The 24,455-nt window shown below is 41.1% G+C and overlaps 1 protein-coding gene across 3 annotated transcripts in view; it reads right to left on the reverse strand.

The window, feature by feature from the left end:
• Positions 1-916: 916 nt before the first annotated feature.
• Positions 917-24,455, reverse strand: part of CD47 (CD47 molecule) — a 55,185-nt gene continuing 31,646 nt past the window's right edge. The window contains exons 6-11 of one of the 3 annotated variants that reach the window (XM_077342140.1): positions 24,030-24,125; positions 19,920-20,012; positions 17,422-17,453; positions 7,325-7,349; positions 6,428-6,455; positions 917-3,983 (exon numbers count right to left, since the gene is read on the reverse strand). In XM_077342140.1, coding sequence (XP_077198255.1) covers positions 6,430-6,455; positions 7,325-7,349; positions 17,422-17,453; positions 19,920-20,012; positions 24,030-24,125 — 272 coding nt within the window. In that variant the 3' untranslated portion in view covers positions 917-3,983; positions 6,428-6,429. The remainder of the gene's footprint in view (positions 3,984-6,427; positions 6,456-7,324; positions 7,350-17,421; positions 17,454-19,919; positions 20,013-24,029; positions 24,126-24,455) is intronic. The other 2 variants (XM_077342141.1, XM_077342143.1) reach the window with 2 other exon arrangements.

Below are 24,455 nucleotides of genomic sequence, written 5' to 3' on the forward strand. Positions count from 1 at the left end.
AGAGAGATTATAATATTAGACTACGTTGTCCAATAATTTCTATAACAGATATATAATGGGCTAATGCTATCCTGTGCTGAAACAGACTCAAGTTAAATCAGACTGATTTTAGCTTATCTCATACATGACTATTCTGAGTCACATCTGCAGGGAACTTCTCGGTGTGTTAAAATAATCATATAAAGAATAACTGCCTGCCAACAGGAATATTCCAGACTAACCTCCAGCTTACTTAGTACATATTTTATTCCATGCATCCCACTCCTCAATAGCCTGCATTGGGCAAAAAGGCCATGTACAAATTCTGGAAATAAATACTTGACATGGCCAAATGAAGTGTACTTTTCAAGTATTTTCTACACAGTTAATCTACCATCCATCTGATAGAAACATGTGCAGTCTTTTCCTTTATAGGTTTTTAAAATGCTAAATTTCCTCAAGGAGTTAATTTCTTAAAACTAGCGATGCGTGACTTGAGTGAAAATGTGAAGAATGCATTACATGTGTTTTAACAGTTTTATGTACACAGAAACATGCTCCCATAGTTAGGAATGCAGCACATTTCACACTTGATAAAGTCCACTGCCATCAAATTTGCATTGATGCTTGTAACTCCCAGAAACATAATGATTTAAGGTTTGTTTTTACACATCATTTGAATTTTTATAACCATTTAATGTTATATATAGAAAAAGAACTCAATACTCAAACACTAACCACAACACTATACTATTGGCCTTTTCTGTTTTAATGATTTTACACTTTCAATGAGAAAAGTGGGCATTACTATGCATGTTGTTAAAACAGAACTGTATAGCATTTCACAATATTTTGTAGGGTTACTATGATGGAAAAGCAGTTTGGCAAACCTCAAAGTTATTGTTAGGAGCTGTGCTGACTCAAGCAGAAACACAAAAAATTTAAAACAGTTTTATTTAAATAATAGGTCTATTTACAAAGCTATGTTTAATAAATAAAACACTATTTAGGTTAAGAGAGGAAGATGTTTCCAAATGTTCAAATTATGAGAAATTTGGCTTTATATCTATACAGAAACTGAATCCACGAGATCATTAACACAACCATAACCACTTTGGTTTCTTAAAACATTAGGGAAAATAAATGGCAATTTTAAGAAATTAACTACTTTTTTAATGGCACCAACAGGACATTTTTAGCAAAGCCCCTTTATACATTATAACTATTTTCAAAGGGCATGTGCAAAATTCACAACTCTGTAAATCTTGATAATATTCTGTTTATATAAAAGAACTTTGCTTCAATATTAGGGCTATACAATTTTTTTCCTTCACCTTTCCTTAACATAAAGTTTTAAACAACATCATATAACTTGCAAAACAGAATAGATTTCAATTTCATATAGACATCTCAAGAAAATAGGTGAATTTTCATTTCCCCCCATATTCCAGAAATGAGACGCATTGGTAAAGAACCAGATCTGCTACAATGCTATAGAACATTTGACTGATTACCAACTCATACGATACCATAACTCTGCTTGTATTCAGGGTGGTGATGACCCTATTCTTATCAATGCACAAACAAATGATAAGAGATATCCAACATCCCTAACTTTTAAAGTACTGAAAACAATGTACATCTGTCATCTACCCCTGTCAATATTCCTCAACATTTCTATATTCTTCAATCATTAAGAGAGTCAAAATTCTGAATTTTACATTATACAAGAATACTCATGAATTAAGCTTTCAACCCATCTGTCCCTACCCTGTTTATTTGTTTTTAGAGGACTGAACTGCAGCATACCCCAGGGCTCAGGAATCATTTGGAAAGTACAGCAAAAATATGAGCCATAACTATTCTATCTATCAGGTCTAAAAATAATTCAGGAAAAAATCAGTGAGCGTATGTGATATTCAGGCCTCTATAAAATCTAATATCCTAAGAATGGTAGCCAATAATAAATAAAACATCGGTAAGAATAAAAATGGATACTGGGCTCTAAAGGTTGCATAACCGTGTAGTAGGTGAAGAGCTGTCTTTTGTACTTATAGTTTAAGCCATTTAGATAATTAAAGAATCCCAATACAAGCAAGCCTTCTGTTTGGTCATTTTTACTGGGACACAAATGGTAAAGGAAGGAGAAACAAGAAGGAAGTACAACTAGCTTGCTGATTTAAAATAATAAAAAAAGAAAAACCTTAATAGATGTGATATAACTGACTACTAAAACACAATAGATGTTCTGATAGGAAAAATCCAGACTGTCAGCCTGCCCCGGAATCAAAAGATTGAGGGTCCTTGATAATTATTACAAAGAACATCATGCCATGAAACTGACCCATATTTACAAAAGGGAGATAACTACAAGATATGGTTCAGAACAATAGAATGAAAGAATTCAGTTTTTACTGCAACAGTTACAGTGTCTAAACTCTCATTTGGATAGTGACAGGAAGGGTAGATGACTTTTTTTGCAGGATGTGTAAGTGCAGAACAATCTCTACAAAGAATATTTTAACATCTGTAAGAACGATACAAGTACAGAAATAGAATTAGTCCTATATAATCCACATGTAGATAACAAAAAATGCAAGATCACAGAAACTGGGACTTCAATTTAAGAACTGTAGACTAATTTGAAGGGCTGAGAGCCAATGGTCTGACAGAGAACAGTTATTGTTTCAGTGTATATATATTTGGGGAACTGCAAACTGCAAGGAATGAAAGATGCTTTAATTAGCAGAAGCCTTACTGGATGTTTCTCCACTTTATGAAAATTAGAGTTAATGCTGACTTGGCCCTTAGGTTAAAGTTTATTTTAATTAAAGAATATGAAAAAGAGAAGAGTTACTTGGACTAAAATACTAAACACCAAAGCACACACAGATTTACACAATATACAGCAGGAATACTAGCAGCAAGTGGGTGAATATTATTATTATCAATAGGGACTTCTGTGATCATTTGAAAGAACTGGAAATCAAGATTTCTCTTTAAAAAGGCTAAGTCCCATTGGTTTGTAAAAATGGCTAGTAGGAATGCTATTGGTTCACCCTGTATTATATCCATTCCTATTCATACCATATAGGTATGAACACAGTTTATATAAATAGTTCTCTTATTCTAATGCTATTTCTGAAGTTTTCATAAAAATGTCAAAAGATAGGTTGGTTCTCGATTGGTTTCTAAAGGTCAGCGAGTAAAATGAAGAAGAAAACACTAGCAATTCATTTATCATGCAGTACAAAGATTTACGTAAATGGTCCCATAGAAGTCTGGCCCATGAGATTAAGGTTCTTTCAGACGTACCAATACTAACTTAGCTTGACCTTTGCTAAGCATAAGGCTGATGCTGGCCAATTTTCAGAGTACCTGAAAACTTTAGTTAGGCATTATAAGTGGAGCAGGAAATGAGCTGGCCCTGGACTGGTATTTTGGGAGAAATAACAGAGCAAACAGTCCCCAAGAAATCCCTTCCCATCCCTCTGGCATTGCTGCTATGCAGCTTTTACTGCAATTTGAGGCTGGAAGTGCCATTCTGTATGAGGAGCAGCTGTTGGACAGTGGCACTAAAATTGACCTATAGCAGAAGGCAGCAAATTTCCAACTCTGTAATATCTGAAAGTGATCCTTTAAGAAGAAGTTTTGGTCTTAATGCAAAGTGGCAGTCAACACCATTCTGAGAAGTGCAGCGCTATAGAGACCTATTACAGTGGATAAAGAGTCCTTTTTTATTCTTGTCCTTGTCCACCCCCCAAAGGAAAACACCTCACGTGCATACAACACTCACTTCTCTTTTGAACTCAACTACAGCTGCTGTGACTATAAAATTACATCATGTAAATCATTACAGCACTTTTCCACACATGCAAAACAACTAATTTCCTGATTTGTTTTTTTCTTTGAGTAGTGCATCATCAAGGCCACGGTGTATGAACAAAATTCTCTCTCCACTTGTTTCCATGTCCATATCAGATTCAATTAACTGACATCACGTGCTAGAAAATTAAAACAGAATCATTCATTAGAATTACACTCTTAAATCTGCATTGCTTTCTAAAAACTTCTAAATTTTTTATATTACATTGTTCTTATGATTCCAAAATGTATGCCAAACTACACAGCACAAGATCAATTGATGGTCACAACCACACTAACCCCAGACTAATTAGCAGATTATGAAGGTCATTTTACAAGTACAATTAAAACATTAAGTTTAGACTCAGTTGAGATGATTCTTCTGAGTCTTGTTAACACATTCAAACAAAAATATTAAATTTTTCATATGTGATTAAGTGCCATTTTTGCATTCTTAAAAAAAAAAGCATGCCGTAATAAGTTACAGCTCAGGAAGAAGAGTCCTGTTTCTTTTACTTGTTCTGCTTGATTACAGTTGTAACACCATTTACTGTACCAGCCAGCAAAACATTTCATCTTGCGTTAATATAATCCAAGTGACTAAAATGGTTCATGAGTTTAATGAGATGCATTAGATTTGAAAACCAGAAAAAGCATATTAGTAAAATATCACAACTAAATTTCACAACTGTTTAAAAATATCTGAAAATCTAGCCAGTTCTTAAACTGTATTTCACAGAACTGCATTCTATGAAACTAAAACAATAAGGTGGGAAAGTTTCAAATCTGACAATTTTAAGAAATGTACCAGGTATGGCTATTCTAAAACTTCCATTGTAATGAGATTTGTAGTGACTTGTTGTTTGGATCTGGAGTCAATATTCAATCAATCTACACAGATGATAACTAGGCCACAATGGTATGCCTTTCCAATGCCTGACAAAACCATTCTTATGTCTTGCAGTATCTACACAGCCTGGTAAAGCTTTCACTTGGATTTGCACTGCGTTCACCACTTGGCATTCATAGGTCTTCGACAAAGTACAATCTTGCAGCCTAATTTGCATCACAAGGTTGTTACAACGATAAAACTGGATTTCAAGTATGATGGACACTTTGGAGGAAGGGTGAGATATAAGAGTTGTTTTTTTATGTATCACTTTTCTCTACCAGGAGTCTCAAAGTGGCTTACAATCGCCTTCCCTTTCCTCTCCCCACAACAGACACCCTGTGAGGTAGGTGAAGGTGAGAGAGCGCTGATATTACTGCTTGGTCAGAACAGCTTTATCACGACCTTAATGAGCCCAAAGTCTTCCAGCTGGTTGCATGTGGAGGAGTGGGGAATCAAACCCAGCTCGCCAGATTAGAGGCTACTGCTCTTAACCACTACACCAAGCGTGATTAACATGCCGAAAAACTATGCAAAAAGGCACTTGCCCACTGACATGGACTATAACAGAACCAATGGAGACAAGCCAGTGGGCAAGCATCTGAAGATGCATCAACTCTTTTTCAGGAAATAGTAGGCATATTAGCCCTGAGTCTACATAAGACACTTTCACATGTGCAATTTTCACCTGCAAGTAAAGCTTTTCAGGAAATACAAAAGGCTACCCTGGAAGTCAGCATATGTTCCTGTGGATCCCATACAAGGTATTTATATTTTTACTGCATTGGGAGCAAATTTTGATTAACACATTTCAATTAGTTTCCAGAAGAAATTAGCCTAGGAAGTTGACTATAGAATAAGTTGATGAACTACTCAGAATTACCTCATTGATGAATTCCTTGAATGACTAAAATCTAATTACTTGCTAGTTAGATTGCAGTCTGGGATTAATTAATCTAGACTTTCCATAATGAGTTAGTATAATAAAAGTTAATTAAGTATTAGGTAAATAAATCATTAAATGAAATAAATTTGATTATTTCATTATTTTCCACTATTCTCTTAGTGAAATAATAATCCTATTCCAACAATTTAACCTCTACACCATGCTGGCTCTAAAAACATAGGTACATTAATGGCTTATTTGACACATTCAATGAGTTCTAAGAAAAGGGTTTTCAGTGCAAGTTTTTCTGATTGAAAACCCATTCCCCTGCATGTACCAAGAAACCTGGAGGAAGGAATAGATTTCCTTATATGAACTATGGCTTTGAAATAGGATAAGGCAGCATCTATCCCTTCTGATAAGCTCTGGAACACAGCAATTCACAAAAAACTTGGTATACATCCCTGTGTGTTGATTTTTGTGCTACTGGGCATATTGCATTACCTGAGGATAAGGGACATTAGCCCCAGTGAATCAATTTGCAAATGTTTAGTAGCAGCAATAAAATTCAGAATGACATTCAAGTATGAAAACTACGGTATATTACCATTTCAAGCGACAGTATTGAAATTTATATCAGTAAATTTGACTACAGGGCCAATTTTATGATGAAATAAACAAGATTTTGTCTCAATCGGATGGGAATTGTGTAAGTATGGCACCATCATCATGTACCCACAGTTTATTTTAAAAATTAACAAAAAGCACCTATTGAAAAAAAAATGTGATCAATAAATACAAGCACTCACCATCACTCTAACATCACTCCTTTTGCATCTTTGAAAAACCAAGCAAAGGTTAGTATTTAGAATACACAAACACTTAAGAACAGTTAGTTTTGTTATAACAGATTAGTTTTGCGACTATTTTCCAGCATGCCAGAATTTCATTTAGTGATGTGGAAGTAATTAAAGGGCCATTACTGATGTGTCTCCCTAATTCATGTATAACCAGTAACTGTTCTGATTTTATATCTTCTTTAATGAATTTTCCCCTCAAGACCAACTGGATCAAATGAGGAATTAAGACATCCAGATTTTTTTTTTTTAAAGACTGGCATATCCTAACAGCAGCTAGAAACTTATACTTTTCATGCAGGCAAACGTTTCAACATTTGTACCCCACACAAAAGTCAGTTTTAACATCTATATCAGGGGTAGTCAGACTGCCGCCCTCCAGATGTCCATTTACTACAATTCCCAGAAGCCCCTGCCAGCGAATGCATTCGCTGGCAGGGGCTTCTGGGAATTGTAGTCCATGGACATCTGGAGGGCCGCAGTTTGACTACCCCTGATCTATATTCTCCACACACACAAAAAAGACTATGCCAAACTACACAGCCAAGAAACCTATTAAAAAGCAGAATGCTCCTGATACCCTAAAACCACCACTAGGGATCTCCAAACACCTAAAGCTACCAGTAAGAGATCAATAAGCATCCAGGGACAAGACCATGGATCATTTTTATATTTATATACATATATAAATATATATATAATATATTTACATATATTACATACATACATTTACATATATTTACATACATATAAACATATATATGTGCAAGATCAGCAGTGAGTCACAGGCCTGATTTAGAAATCAAACCAAGTCCCTGAAACACAGTAAAATTTTCAATAATTACCTACCATTTAGTGGTTCTTCTACAGCTTTCTGTAAAATATTTAAAATATGTGTGTGTACATATATATTTATATATATAAATCCTTTTGTCTAGTTTCAATCTTCAAACTTAAATAATTCTAATTGACATATACAGTAAATAGTGATTCTAAGAAACAAATGTAAGAAGTAACAGATAGTTAATAACATTAGTGTGACAGACAGGTTAGTGTGACAGGATTTATTATTTCAAGTTCAAGGCCACTAATGACAACATTCTTGCATCCTCATAAAGTACTTCAATGACAATAGCATTACTTAGACATCTGACTGCAGACACCAAGAAAAAAGAGCAGTATTTTGTAGCTTCAAGTCTACAATGAATGGATAGACATATATGTGGCTTATCTGGTCACAAACAACCTGGAAGCCAAAACTTTTCATAGAAGCTAAGACCATTTATGCTCTGGGAACCTCACTGCCCCAGTTTCAATGCAAGAACGCAAATCGGGGGTGGATGAGGTACACCGGCCCAAATGCTCCCCCATGTGGGTGCAGGAAGAGGTGGGGCAACCTGCCATGACCGAAACTCCAGCCTACAGCCTGGCATGAAACCTCCAGTGCATAAATGGTCTAACGGAGCATTCCTCAGCGCCAACAGTTTTTTTTAATAAGTCAAAGTATTTAGTGACCATACCACAACTTTAGAAGAACCACCTTTTAAAACTCAACCTAGATTGCAACCTACATTCCTTTGTATTTTGCTACATGTCATTATAATCTTAGTACCAAGGAAAAACACATAATTATCCTGCCATCAAAGCATGCTTAACTACACTCAGTGGAGTCATGGAGCTGATCATTCAAACTGATTTTTAAAAGACCTATTTAGATTTCAAATCTTTGCTTTCAACTGCTACTCACATCTGGATTTCATTATGTATATAATGTGCCACGGATAAGTTACAGCTCCCGGGAACATCATGAACCCAGTACAGGCTAACAGAGACAGATTTCACCTGTGACTTACATGCACATCTAAACATCTTGTGATCTGCCATTTAAAAAATAGTTTCATTGTCCAGCAATACTCTTTGTGGGAGTGGTGAAACAGTTTACCACTGAATGAAGGATCACAGTATATACCACTAAAATGTATTTTTTAGAGCAATTTTTAAACTTTTCTATCCCTTTTGTCTTCATCCACAGGTCTGCATGTTGTATTTTTAAAAACCTATTTGCTGTTGCAAGTGAACTTCTTACTTCTGAGACACTTGAACCTGGTAGATCTTTTCATGATGGGTTTAAAGTAACCCCGAATCAAGACTTTATCAACCGCTTTCACTCAGACCGTTTATGCACGGGGAACTTCACTGCCCCAGCTCCTGTGCAGGAGCAAAAATCAGGGGCAGATGAGGAGCACCGGGCCAAATGCTCCCCCGTGTGGATGCAGGAAGAGGTGGGGCAACCTGCCACGACTAAAACTCCAGCCTGCAGCTCAGCATGAAACCTCCAGTGGATAAACGATCTCAGGGAAGGCCCCTGAAGCAGAACTTATCCCAAACAAATTATTCAAATTAAATCCTTCTTGGTGGGCAGCAATCCTAATTCTGTTATTTTCACAAATAACATGTCATCCCAGAATTTTGGAAACACACAATAATAGTTCTGATCTTCAAGAAGGATCAAGCTAAGTAGACATCCAATCAGTTTATTATCTTGCTTGAGCAAATTATACTCTTTGTATGTTAGCGGCCTTAATTGATTAGCTTGAACAGGGTGATATTCTTGGCCAGGAACTGATAGGGCTCAGGAGGGGTAATTCAATCTTGGACCAGTATCTAGTTCTGTATTACCTGATCTTAAAATACAGCAATTTCCCAAATGGTGCCCTTTACATTTGACTTATTGATCTGAAAGGGACTTTTGATATTCTGAGAAAAGCTGTGACACAGTACAATTGATAATAGGCTGTTATGGCTGGTGCCACAATTTCATGCAGACCTTCTAGTTCAGGTCCATTGTGGCTATGGTAGCAAGCTGACTGAGCCATCTAACCTCAATAAAGGGGATAGGCACGCCTGACTTTTGATCCCATTTTTGTTCAACCTATATATGAATGATCTTTTGACTTTCTTTAATGAGTTTTGTCATCTACCCTGGTGTTCCCCAACCTCCAGGTCGTAGCCCAGTACCGGGCCATGGAGGCCTCAGTACCAGGCCGCAGTGGGGGGGGGGCACGGGCGCTGGCATGCCAACAGGCACACCTCCCCCGCCAACATGTGCTTGCCGCCTCTCGGTGTAGCGAGCACTGCGCTGTAGGAAAGGAGGCACAGGTGCCAACAAATGTGCAGGCATGGACCTGCTACAAATGTGCATTTGTGGGCACCAGCACCCGCGCCTCCCCCCACAACACGGTACTTGCTGCATCGGGAGGTGGCCGATCTCTCCCAGCGCAGTGAACACCGAGCCGCGGGGGGGGAGGTGTGCCTGCTGGTTTGTGGGTGCCGGTGCGCCAGCGCCCACGCCTCCCTCTCCCTCCTGATCTCTGGGCCTCCCTCTCCCCCCCCCGGGTCCAGAGCCTGAAAAAGGTTGAGGGCCACTGATCTACCCCATTTGACCAGCTGCAATATTCGAGTTCTGCTTTATGTTGATGACACTGCTCTGTTCTCTTGGACAAGAGTTGGCTTGAAGAGATAATTACATTTTCCCTCAGAATCTTGTATTAAGGAAGGCCTGAAAATAAGCTACCAGAAAACTACAGTAGTTGTTTGCTCCAAACCCCCCCCCCCCAAACAAACAAACCCTTCAGTGCTCATATGAAATGTGAATGGGGAAATAATTCAGGATACTTGGGTATCCTTTTTACATCTAACTGTAAATGGGAACCTCATCAGTTGCTGACAAGGAGAAAAGCAAAAACCTATGCAAACAGTATATTAAACTTATTAAAATGGACGTAAGAATTATATTCCAGGTGCTGTTCAAGTCTTTAACCCAGGCTTTCTCAATGCCTGGGATTCATGATAGCCCTGAAAGGGGTTTGCCAATTGGGTAGGAGTTAATTTTTAATGTATTTTTTTAAATTATTGGGTGACTAGAAATAAAGCCCGCTGTGAAGGGAAATACAGCGGGCGCTAGTGCGTGGGGAGGAAGAATGTCGCGAAGGAAGGTAGAAGAGGGGAGGAGGAGTGGGAGGGAGAAAGGAGGGGAAGAGGATTTTGCAGGGATGGATAGAAGGGAGAAGAACAGGAAGGGATCAAGGAAGTAAGAGAGGAAGTAAGTGAGAGGGAGAGACAGAGAGAGAAGGAGGAGATGGAGAAAGGGAGGAAGGAAAGAAGGAAGGAAGGGAAGAAGGCAGGCAGGGAGGTAGATAGAATGGGATGGGAGAGGGGTATATGTGAAGGGGCGCGTTAGCGGGGGGAAGTGGGAGGGAAATGGCAGTGTGTGTGTTTGCGCGCGCATTTGTGTGGGTAAAAGGTGTGTGTGTGTGCGTTTGTGTGGGTCCGGAAGGGAGGGTTAAGGGAGAGGCGAGGTGGGTTGGGCAGGGGGAAGAGCAGTGTGTGTGTGTGTGTGTGTGTGTGTGTGTGTGTGTTGGGTGGACTTCTGCCGGGCCCAGGGGCATCCGAGACCCGGCAGAAGCCTAAGAAGGATGGTGGTGGGCGGCGTAGGCTTGTTCCGGGGCCAGGCACACCCTCGCGGCCGCGAGGGAGCGCCTGGGCCCGGCAGAAGCCAGGAAACGGCAGCAAAGGGCGGGCGAGGCTTCTGCCGGGCTTTAGTCACCAGTGCATCAATTGAAAGACAGGTAAACTGCAAGTCTTCCTGAGCTGCAGGACTCTTATCATTGATGGAAGTAAAGGGTCTAATCTTTAGAACAACACTCTAACTTACTTTGGAGCCTCTGCACTTTCATGCCAGCACATGAGTAGTCAGGAGGAAAACAAACTAGCCACAAAGAAAAGAGAGTACAAGCACCACAGCAGCCACCAGGAACACAGCAAAATGGCCAGGGTGGGGGGGGGGTATTGCTGCTTTGACTCCCCTTTTTCTATGACCAGCTTGGTCTCCCCCAGGACCCTTGGCAAGATCACTCTCTTGAGTGAGCATGCCTCATGCTGAGTAGAGAATGAAGAGGCAGAGAGTTAAGCCTCCTCTTCATTCCAGATACAGAAGGGCTTGTTCAGGTTCCACAGGGGTGAGTAGAGATAGCCCTACACGCTCAGAGGCTATTTGGTAATTGAAATGGTCACAGCTTGTTTGCTTGCTTCCTTTATTGCACTTATAGATCCCTTTCCTCCTTGTTTGGACTCAAGGCGGATTACATAAAAACCCATAAAATCCCAGTCCTTAAAAACCACAACCTCTCTCCAGATGGCAGAAAGAAAAGAGAAAAAGCTTTTCAACCCCTTCACAACTATCCACAAAGGGTTCTATTGATAATATAGTAAAGTAATCAAAGATCTGGCAGAAGAGCTCTGTTTTACAGTCCCTTTGGAACTCTGACAGCTCCATTAGGACCCTCAGCTCTCCCAGGAGCTCATTTCATCAGATCACGGCCATGACTGAAAAGGCCCTGGCCTGGGTCATGGCCAGGCATACCTCTCTAGGGCCAGGGGCCACTAATAGATTAGTACCCACAGAGCACAAGGCCCTGCAGGGGGTATAAGCAGATAAGTGGTCCCTCAGAAAGACATGGCCCAAGCTGCGTATGGCCTTAAAGGTTAGAATCAAAACCGTGAACTTGATCCAGGCCATTACTGGTAATTATTTAATGTTACATATGTGTCTGTTTTGTGGACTGGTGACCAAGGCATATAAGAACCATGGGCTCTTCTGGTTGATAGCAATTGCAAATGAGGCTTTTCACAAGCTGCAGAGTAAGCTGATGCAGCTGATGTAGCATTATGCCTATGTCAGCACTAACCATTGCTGCAGCTTGAGTTGACTTTTTAATCAGTTTGAAACCAAGGTATAAAGAGGATTTGCAAATCCTAATTAGAAAAAATCTGATTTGTATGAATGGAGACCTCACACTTCACCACTGTTGAACCAAGCTATGAAAGAAAGGAGAGAAGTTGTTCCAAGAAGGAGTACAGGAAGAAGGGTTGGGATTTTGGGAGTATAATATCTGTATCCATGCTGGTCCTCCTTCGTAATCTAACAAAGACTACAATCCCTACTATAATGTCTCAATATTTTGTCTTCCAGTGTGCATGCTTAAGTTGAACAGGATCTTTTCAATTTTCATTAGTCACTATAATAGTTACAGAAAGTGTGGATCTATTTGCACCACATTAACATCTGAAACTTATATTCAGATGGGTAGCTGTGTTAGTCTGAAACAACAGGACTTATTTATGCTTCCTTTCCACTGGTCCAAAGAGCCAGCTGAGGCTTTGCTGTCTCAAGAGGCAGCAAAGGTGATTTAACCACTTCCTCCTTCTCACAACAGCTGCCTAGTTTGCTTGTTTATTAGTCCACAAAGATCCCTCAACCCTTGGTTATTACCATTTTGGCCCTTGACAGAGACTGCTGAGGGAAGAGAAAACTGCCTCTCTCCAGTTTCTTTCCCTGGCACTGCATAGAACCCAGTCATTTTGTTCAGCTTTTGTACAACCTATTAACAACTCTCAAATGCTCTCAAGCAGTGGTCCCCAACCTTTTTATCACCGGGGACCACTCAACGCCGGGGACCACTCAACGCCTTTTACTGAGGCCCGGTGGGGGGTTGTAGTTTACTCCTCTACTCTCAACCACTGCCCTAGTGCTCTCTGATCACTATGGTATTGTTTAAACATCCCTTCAAAATAAGATACAGACATGCCACAACAATGAAGTGTGTTGTAAAGGGCTGGGGGAGATGAAGTAAAGGGCCGGGGGGGGGGAGAAGGAGTCCTTCGGGGCCCACCTCCAATTAGTCGAAGGACCACATGTGGTCCGCAGCCCACAGGTTGGGGATCGCTACTCTCAAGTACATGCAGCAAAGTCACGCAATCATTCCCACCCACCACCCAAAGCAAGTATGCACAGCTAAATGAGGGCTTCTAAGCCCTCTGATGCTTCCTGCAAGCCAAGTGTCATTTCCTTGCAAGATGTGAACCACTGCCGCCCATAAATGGACATCCAGTTAGACATTCCCCATTCCACACCATAAAGTAGCAACAATGACAGCTACTAAGCAGTATGCTGCTTATAAACTTTCTGGAAACAGAACTAGGGTCAATTTGAATTGTTTAGAATGTGGAATACTAGTTTCCCAATAGCCTTATTGTTATATTGGCATTGCTATATAAAAATAACAATATTAATCTGAAGTAATTTTCAAAATAACTTTTAGCCATGACTTCACTGAGGTATATTATTTACTTATTCTTACATTTATACCCTGTCCTTCCCTAGAGGACCCATTATAACCCAACAGCTGATTATACTGTAGGTTTTTAAGGTGAAAGATTAAAATATATAGCAATTGTTTTACAGAGCAGAATATGGACAAACCTAGACATTTCAGGGTTCAAAAATGGCATCTGCTCCACATAATATATTTGTGGATATATTTGTGGCTTGGAGAGGGAGCCCGTCTCATGGCTTATTTATTTGTTCGTTTATATCTATATACCACCCTCCCCAGAGGCTCAGGGCAGTTTACATGGAACATAAAACAATCTATAACATATGAATAACCGTACAATAATATTAATAACTGATAGTTGTAACAATGTAAACAATGCAACAGTGCAAACAGGTACAGAGCACTCTGGTGGAGTTTTGGGAGGGAGAGGAGCACGGGCCCTTCAGTCGCTGTTGGTTGTGCCTGGTCTCAACCAAATGCCTGGCGAAAGAGCTCCTTTTTGCAGGCCCTGCAGAATTGTTTAAGCTCCCTCGGGGCCCTGATGTCCTCCGGGAGCTCATTCGACCAGTGGGAGCCAGAACACAGAATGCTCTGACCCTGGTCGAGGCCAGGCGGACTTCTTTAGGGCCAGGGATCATTAGCCGGTTGGTGGCGGCGGAGCGTGGAGCTCTTTTGGGGGCATAGACAGGGAGGCGGTCCCTCAGGTACACTGGGCCCTGACCGTGTATGGCCTTGAAGGTAATTACCAGAACCTTTAGTTTGATCTGGAATTCAACTGGCAACCACTGCAGTTGGTGGAGAATGGGCCGTATGTGGGATCTCCATGGTGTTGTTGTGAGGATCCTGGCCGCTGCACTTTGGACCAGCTGTAGTTTCCAGGTCAAGGCTAAGGGCAGGCCTGAGTAGAGCGAGTTACAGAAGTTCAGTCTAGAGGTGACCGTTGCATGGATTACTGTGGCTAGGTGTTCCGGGGCCACGTAGGGTGCTAGTAGCTTGGCTTGGCGGAGATGGTAAAATGCCTGCCGCGCTACCTTTGTGACCTGGGCTTCCATTGTGAGGGAAGCGTCCATAATCATGGCCAGATTCCTGGCAGAGTGAGCTGTAGAGAGCTGCACACTATCCAGGGTAGGCAGATACGCTTCTTCACATGGGCCCTTCCTACCCAGCCACAGGACCTCTGTCTTTGAAGGACTGAGCTTCAGACAACTCTGACTGAGCCATTTCGTCACTGCTTCCAGGCAGCTGGCTAATGCTTCTGGGGGAGAGTCAGGGTGGCCATCCATCACGAGGAAGAGCTGGGTGTTATTTGCATATTGATGACAGCCCAAACTTCTGTACCAGTTGTGCAAGAGGGCACATGAAGATGTTGAATAGGAGAGAGGACCGCTCCTTGTGGGACTCCGCAAGTAAGTTGTTGGCGGTCTGTCCACGATCCCAGAGGAAGGAGATCAGCCACTGAAGGGCTGTCCCTCGTATAACGGCATCGATGAGGAGGCTAGCTAGAAGCTCATGATCGACTGTGTCGAATGCTGCTAAGAGGTCTAGTAATATCATCAGTGCCAACCTGCCTTGACATATCAGGGCAACTAGCACTGTATCTAACCCATGGCCAGGCCGGAAATCTGACTGGGATGGGTCTAGGACCAAAGCTTCTTCCAGGTACTCCATTAGTTGGTTTGTGACAGCCCTTTCTACCATCTTCCCCAGAAAGGCTAAGTGTGAGACAGGTCGATAGTTATTGGGCTCTCGCAGATCTAGAGATGTTTTTTCAGCAGTGGACGTACCACAGACACTTTCAATCCTTCTGGGAATTCTCCCATTGTGAGAGAGATTGATTATCTCCCGGAGGGGGCCCTTTATCCTTATTTCAGCTGTTTTTAAGAGCCAGGATAGGCAAGGGTCTAGTGGGCATGTGGTTAGCCTCGCTGTTGCTAGCATCCTGTCTACATTAGTCAACATAAGTCATCTGAAGTTTTCTCCAAAGACAGCCAAGGGGCCTCTAGTTCACTTTCTGTATCTAAGGTTGGAGGGAGGTCGTGGCGGAGTGTCGAGATTTTATCTGCAGAATGACTCGCAAATGCCTCACAGCTGATATCCAATTGGCTACTGTTTCGTTGCCCTTCAACCAGGGCAGTGAGCGATCGAACTACTTAAACAATTGAGCCGGGTGTGAGTCTGCAGATGCGATGGTAGCCGAGTGAAAACTGCATTTTACTGACTTCACCGCCATCTCATAGGCCTTCATCTGCGTTCTATAAGATGTTCTCAAGGCTTCGTCATGAGTCTTCCTCCAAATTCACTCTAGCCGTCTCAGTTCCCGTTTCTTACTGCGAAGCTCCTCTGTGTACCAGAGCAGTGGTCCCCAACCTTTCTGAGGCTGGGGACTGGCAGGGCATCGGGCCGTGCCTGCGGGCCATGCCCGCACATCGGGCCGCGCCCGCGCATTGCGCATGCGCGAATGCGCGAATGCACGGCCCGGCCCTGATTCCCTCTCCCCGCCCTCCCGCAGTAAGAAGCTTCCCGGGCCGCAAGCTTGCGGCCTAGGAAGTTCTTTTACTGCGGGGGGGGGCGGGGAGAGGGAGCCGCGGCCCGGCGCCATGGCCTTCGCGGCCCAGCATCGGGCCGCGGCCCGCAGGTTGGGGACCACTGTACCAGAGGACCCGCTTGAGATGGGGCCAGAGAGGGCGTAGAGGAGGTATCTCATTAATGGTAGTCTGTCATGCCAGTCACTGACAAGGCCATTGAGAGTAGTGCCAGGAGGCACTGGTTCCCGCAGAGCGTTCAGGAATCCAATTGGATCCATAAATTTCCGCAGGTGAGCTAAAATTTGCTCAGTGCCCAACTGTGGAGGGGGTAGAAGCCATAGCCGAGCCTTCAGGGCATAGTGGTCTGAACATGGCATGGTAGATCCACATTCAGACCTACGCCAAAAATAAGATCCAGGGTGTGACCAACAATAAACTGCAAGAGCCCTAGTGTTGCCATGGTTGACACCAGGTCCTGCCCAGTTCTAGAGGACGGCAGCTCAGCAAGGATGTTAAAGTACCCCAGGACTAATAGTCTTGGAAACTGTAGCATCCAGGCTGCCACCGCCTCTAGCAGGGCCTTTAGCTTAAGTGCCACTCAGTGCTTAACACCCACTCAGTGTGGCTGTCCCGCCCCTGAATGCCTCCTCCTCCTCCTCCTCCTCCTCCAACTGGTTTGCCTGTCTGTCCAGCAGCCAGCCAGACGCCTTCCATCTCCCACCCCTGACCAGCCCCTCCCCCTTCCACTTCCCTCTGAGGCTCAGAGGCTGCAGATCCCTGCGTGAAAGCTGCCCCTGCCAGTGAGTTCCCTAACAGCTGCTTGCATTCTTTCTAGGTCCAGTGGGGAGGGGAAGGCAGAGTTCTTCCAATCCACCCCCAAATCTAGTGCCCACTGTATTCCTGAATGCAATGGGCTTGGCCCCTAGTACACTAATAATACACATGTATAAATTTGATTTTTCTATTTTTCAAATTCTTCCATTATTGATTCCTAGATGACATGAGATATTAAGTAAATCTGAAATCTTTGTATATGAAAGATTAGAAAAAACATAATTGGAAAAACTTCTTATAGTGCTGAATATATAATGAGGGCTGTTCAGTCCTGCTCAGGTCTTATTACTGTGTTTTATCGGTGATTTTGCTTGCTACCAACCTGGTTTCCACCAGCCGTGAAACGCTCAGTATCTCATTACCAATTCCCTGAGCCATCTACTCACCCAAAATGCATAAATTTTAAGCTTACCCTTGGAGGTTGATGCTCTTTAAAGTTGAAACCTAGGATTACAAGAAAAGTAAACAAATTTTCTTATTATATACTATAATGAAATAAATAAGCAGCACATAATTTTAATGATTCTTGTTCAGCACTTATTAATAAAACAAGTTAATGCCATTAAGAAAATTATATTTAGAAATAATAATGTATGAATATTTTTCTTCACGGAGGCATTCAACTGAGAATATGGAATAGCCTCCCACGTTTACAGCTAAATAGATCTCAGGGACCAGGTGCTGAGACCAGCTCCTGGTTGGGAATAGCTGCTGCCATTCCTCTCAATAAACCAGAATGGGCTGGATTAATCAGCCTGGTGTGGCTAAGAATCAGCCGCTTCAAATCTTTTATGACTGTAATCTTTTACTGGAAAATCCTAGTTATTAAAAGAACATTCTACACACTTCTAAATGTCTAAGAATTCTAAGTATGCTCTGTTGTGTACACTAAGCACTACAGGGAGGCTCAAATAAGCCAAAGAACAATCTGCATTGTATGTTTAATTACTTCCAAGTAATATGGCTACGAACTGAATTGTAATGGCTGGAGTCAGACTATATGTTCTGCTCCTAGAATGCACTTCTGCCAGTAGAAAAGAACATTCTTGCTTTTACCCCCACAGCTGCAGCCCAGATCTCCCTGTGAAGCTGGAGTCCCTCAGGAACAGCCCCAGAGGCAAACTGGGGGTCAGATCACTTCTGGTAGTGGAAATTTAATCTGGATCCAACCCTACATATGATTGGGCTCCACTGAAAGTAAGTGTGCTAAAGAACAATGAATTATACCCTGTACACTACACCCACGGGACTCAACTACAACCAACACATCCTGGGCTCTCATCATAATTCAAGTTAGCTTTACCAACTCACATGCTGAAAGATAATCAGACATCCAAACACTTAGTTCTAAGTGTGTGTTATATGCTATCATGAAGCTGTTTCCAATTTATGGTGCCCCTATGAGTTAATGACCTCCACAACATCCTACTATTAACAGCCTTGTTCAGGTCTTGGAAACTGAAGACCATTGCTTCCTTTACTGGGGCAATCCATTTCCTGTTGGGTCTTCTGCTGCCTTCAACTTTTCTTAGCATTATTATCCTTACTAGTAGGCCTTCTTATGATGCAACAAATACAAGTTTAGTCATTTTAGCTTCTAGGGAGAATTCAGGCTTGATTTGATCTAGAACCCACTTGTTACTGCTAATTTCAGCATGAACCCCTATTTCCTTATTGGCACAATTTTTGTAGCAATCCCAATGTTCTGCCATAGTGAATGGCCCATAGTGAATGGCCCATCATCTGTATTATTATCTATTTTCAGCACTTGTACCCTGTGCACTCCGTCAATAGGGGTCAACAAGAAAGGCAACTCTTAAAACGAAATAATTTTTTCCGATTACAATATATTTACACAATGATCTCTTTTTTGCTTATGTTTCTCGATCTGTTTATTCTTCTGTTAACCAATTAACGGCACAAAAGGCAAGCCCCTCCTCTCTTTGTACAGCAGTAGTGTTTATATAGCTTGTCAAGGATCTAATTTAGTGTTTTTAAATGAAGTTAACAACGATTTTTAAGATGCAGACTGAATCTTTGTAAACACATTTAAGAGTTGTCAACAGTTCTTAACAACAGGTCTTTTAGGAAGCAAATCTTAAATGTATTTTCAAAAATTCACAGTCTGCATCTTAAAAATCTTTGTTGTAAAGGAAGACATATATATTTTTACTATAACATAGCTGAGAGAATCCACAGTAAATTATAGTAAGGTAGAGATAACATGCCCTGCATCTATAAAGTTGCTGTATACAAATCCATAAAAAAGTACTTGTGCAATATAGGATCTATAGAGAAACACTATTTATTTTGTTGTTATTTATACGAAATAACTTGGGAACACAAGCAAGATTTCCTGGGCACAAACTAATTTTCATTGCACAAGCTTTGCTTGGGGGAAAAATGCTGCTCTATGTCCTGAATAGCTCATTTAGGTGGTCTCAAATACATATTCAGAAAGACCTGACTGTTTTCCTGTGAACAGCAGCCTTCTGTCCCATTGCAGGGGTGAAGGAATAAAAACATTCAAGGCCTGGACTGTTGCCAATGTTTTCAATATGTAATACAATTATTAATTCAGCTAAAGCAAATCTCTTGAGGTCTATGAACAGACAATATGATACAACCATACTATTATCATGATTACACTGTTGTCTTTTGTAGGCCACACTCTTCTTTCAATAAAACTGCTTTTTAAAATTTGCATTCTAATTATGCAAGCCTCATCAAGGGAATTTTGACCATGCAATGGAACCTTACATGAGGAACAGCAAAAACCCATTTATTTCATTTGTACGTAAAATTCAAATAAAATATTTCTCAGAAATATATTAACTGGAGACAACAAAATATATTGTCTATAACACATACTAGGCATTGTGGAAATAACTTTAAATAGGAAGAACTTACCAATAATGATCACATAAACTAAGGCAATTACTGCTACAAGATCAATAATTGCTAAGCCTGCAACCATGACAGCAGCCTGTTGTGGGTTGCATGCTGTTGAAAAAGAAACACAGTAAAATTCCTTTGTTTAAAACATGCTAATGAAAAGCAGAGATATAAGTCCTAACTAAAAAATCTTTTATACTGTGACCAGTTTTTTTAAACATATGGCTGAATAACAGTTTTTTTTCTTTCTTTCTGTAATTTCTAGTTTTCCAGACTAGCACTGGGAGAAGCATCTTGAACCTACACTTGCACATCTCTGCTGTACAATGAGTCCATTTCAAATTGAGATTTAAACAGAAGGAGTTAAACTAGGTGAAAATGTACAGGATCCTAGAAACACTAAATATATACAAAGGAGCAACCACTGTTCTTTGAACCAACAGGTATCTGCTTATTATTCCAACTCTGTTATGATCAAACAGAAATCCCTCTTGAACTTTTCCCTAGTGTTTACCCATGTGAATGTTTATTATCAAAACAAAATTTGCCAGAGCTAGCAATTTGGACACATGGAGACTGTATATGTAAATCAGTGCTGTTGTTTGGACCACGAGTAGTTAAGTGGTGCAGTAGTTAAGAGTGGTGGCTTCTAATCTGGTGAGTCAGGTTTGATTCCCTCCACACGCAGCCAACTGGCAGACCTAAGATTAGTCATAGTCCTGACAGGGCTATTCTCACAGAGCCATTCTGTCAGAGCTCTCTCAGCCCCACCTACCTCACAAGGTTTTTATTGTAGGAGAGGAAGAGAAGGCAATTGTAAGCTGCTTTGAGACCCTTCTTCTATGATAGTGCCACAAGAAGTCATTAGCTGATGCCTTTATCGGGGATATTTGTGAATAATGATAATGAGCAGAAGGACAAATTACATCCTGGATGCCACTGTGGCAAGTCCATACTGGGCTTTTTGATATGCCCAAGATATTTTGCAAACATATCACCAGACACAAAGGATGTCAATGGCAACCCTTCTTGAACAATTTTTGTTGAACATCCATAGATGAATGAACACTTGGGGGAATGAGAGGCAAAATACGCCTGTTTCACTTGAGTGGAGAAATGACAGTACATGTGGATGTCCTTAAGCTTCAAGTGAGTTTGTCTTCTAAAAGCTCTTCTCATGAGGGCTACAATTCACTCCTCATCCAAAGACAAATTCATAAGTTCTCATACATGACAAACCACCTACTATACAAGATAAATGCAGCTGCTGGCTTGGCAGTGAGCTGCCAGTTACTGCCGCGGTTGGATCCAGCAGAGGTGGCGTGGCTCACTCGAAGCCCTTGCAGGTTCCTGCACCAGCCGTGCGAGCTCAAGTGGCCACGAGAGAAGGTACAAGGTGTGTGCGCTGGGTGGGGCAATCCCAGTGGCTATTCAGTCAGGAACGTGCCTAAGCTGGCCCTCTTTCTCGCCTCCCAGCTCTTCAATTGCTTCTCCACCCTCCCACCCTATTTTGTTGTATTTCCCTTACATTCTTTTTATGCCTTTATTTATTTTCGTTATCTCCTACTTTTGTCACAGCTGGCGGTTATGTTAAGGGGTGAATCCTTTTCGTTTGGAGCCCGTACCTGTGTGCCAGGCTCTGCTAGTATTGGGGGCCTCCATAAGAGGCTGGGTACACGCTGAGCCACAGCGCCTCTCTGGTTGGAAGGAGCTGCCTCGCCATGCGGGTGAAGGTAGGCACTCTAATAGAGGCTGACGCCTATAGGACATCAATACCAATACAAAATACATACGGAATGAAGCAGAGGCCTATCCAAATGAATCATCCATGTTCACTGCTACAGGAAAGTCCCAAGTCTTACTTTAACAACCAGATGCATTTACTATCTGTATTCCTATTCAAGTGCATAAGCATGGCCTTCTGTGCTAATTACTGGAGAAACAGTAAGACAAACATCTTTAGAAGCTATGGATTCAAAATCAGCTGTAAAAAAGAAGTTTGTAAATATCTCCACATATTTCAATAATTCTGTTAATTATAAGGCCATTTCAGCACTGGAGGCTCTATGCTGGGCTTCAGGCTGGAGTTTGAGCTGGGGCAGGTTGCCCCGGCTGCTCACACATGGGGGAGCATTTGGCTCGGTGCACCTCAACTGCCCCGGATTTGTGCTCCTGCATGGGAGCCGAGGCAGCAAAGTTCCCAGTATATAAATTGTCTAAGGCAGAATTTGTAACATAAAATGCCTAAAATAACTTTCAACAATGTAGAAGAAGAAGAGTTTGTTTTTATATGCAGCTTTTCTCTACCAGAAGGAGTCTCAAAGCGGCTTACAGGCGCCTTCCCTTTCCTCTCCCCACAACAGGCACCCTATGAGGGAGGTGAGGCTGAGAGAGCCCTGATATTACTGCTCTGGTCAGAACAGCTTTATCAGTGCTGTGTTGAGCCCAAGGTCACCTAGCTGCATGTGGAGGAGAAGCAGGGAATCAAACCCAGATCACCAGATTAGACGCTGCTGCTCCGCTACATCAAGCTTTAATTTTTTAAAATATATTTATTTATATTTATATACCACACATTCTTGATAAAAGGCTAAAGCAGAAGCTCCGTTTTCATTTACAGGAGAAGACAGAGATGAAGGTATTCAAAATAGTATAGCTCTTCTACTTTTTTATGTTTGTTTTAGAATGGGATAGGAAAAGAAGGAGAAATTGTCAGAATCTGAATTCCAAAAACTGCCCACATACTTTAGATCCTGCACTGAGCAGGGGCTTGGACTAGATGGCCTGTTCGGCCCTTCCAATTCTATGGTTCTAGATGCCACCTAATCCAAAGCTAATAAATTTCTGTTGAAAACTGTCAACTACAATGGATAGGCCTGTGCTTTAAAAAAGAGATATCAAAAAGCATGGGGGAAAACGTCAAAGTCCTGGCAATGTATTTGATGAAAATAACGTTAAAAACTAAATAATTTTATTAGAAATGCACCCATATCTATGGTATTATTAGAGCCAATTTTCCTTTGCTTTCTTTTAACAATGTGATCTGTGGGGCTACAAAATACTGTGAACTTGTACTAGCTGTATCTAGTATTAAGCATGCATAATACAGTGTGCATAGCAAATAGGTCAGTGTTTGCAGCATATTTTATTTGACTCACATGAGATGTAGTTTTAGCTATGTCAGTAATGTCTCACTGCACTGCACTGAAGGGTGATTTATAAAATCTAATGGTTAAGAAATTATGTTTCTAAACAGTTGTCTTTCTATGACACATTGTACCTTTTTAAAAGAAAGATTTACTTTTTTTGCTTTTAAGACAACAGATATCTTAGTCTATACAAAAAGACCTAGGTATGAACTTTGCAATATATAATGCCCCAAAAACATTTAGAAAAGAGCACAGTCAATATAAATGCAGAATATGTCCTCATTATTTCAGGTTAACCAACCTTAAATAATTACCTTTAACAACTGCAGGCATTTCTCTGAATTTTATTTTTCCAACACTAAGCATTTCCCAGGTTTTGTGTCCTGTTTGTAGCATTTTGTTAAACTATTACTTTTCCATTTAATACATAAACCTTCTGGTTGAAGGTGACACTTTTATATGCAACTGAACATATAAATAAGTGATTTATCTTCTAATGCAACATCAGAAACTCTCTGTAGCTGTGTTTTCCTGCATGCATGGCATGTACACATATACACAAAGCTTGTGGGCACAAATTATAATAATGACACAAAAGGTCAGTACTGGCTTTGAGTGATGCTCCAGGATACACAGTGTTACCAAAGTTAATAATGTAAAACAATCCTTTTTCAGTTTGGCTTCCAAGATGCAGAAATTCATGGAACAGCCATGCTAATGAAAATGCATCAACACCTCCAAGTCATGGTTTGTTCACAAGATAAACAGTAATAGCAGAATGCTCATGGAATCTGCTCTATAAAATCCTTTGTGGATTTCAAAAATTCCTGTGGATTTCACAGTGCAGAAAGCTGTTTTGTAGGATATTTCTCAGTGTGCATGCAAACAGGCTCCTCTTGAAAGCATTAAAAATAAGATTTTTATAAACCAAAAATGCAAAGAGACATTCATTCCATAATGTAAATACACTGCTTACCTGATACAGACATAGCAAATCCAATCACAGCAATTACATATCCAAGTGCTTTCAAAACTAGTAATATAACCGCAAAGCATGGTGGTTTCTCAAAAACTGTGGGGGGAAATAAACATTTTTATTTGAAAAAAACATTTTATGTTGGGAAACCAGAATAGCAAATCCCACAGAAGCACTGAAATGATGATGATATGTTATTTAATAATATGTTAAAATGTAATCTAAATCCATGAAATGGCAACACCAATATTTCCTAAATGGAATAACACATACCAAAAAAAAAATCAGAAATGACTACACACACAAAAAAGCTCTTATTGGCCCATTATGCACGGCCGCCGAAACGGTGATTTCATGGAAAACGTGGAGGGGGAAGAAGCGAAGCAAACCGCTTCTGCACGGGACGGGATGCAACGGCGGCAAAAC

Source organism: Paroedura picta, chromosome 6, assembly GCF_049243985.1.
Source record: "Paroedura picta isolate Pp20150507F chromosome 6, Ppicta_v3.0, whole genome shotgun sequence".
Lineage (NCBI taxonomy): Eukaryota > Metazoa > Chordata > Lepidosauria > Squamata > Gekkonidae > Paroedura > Paroedura picta.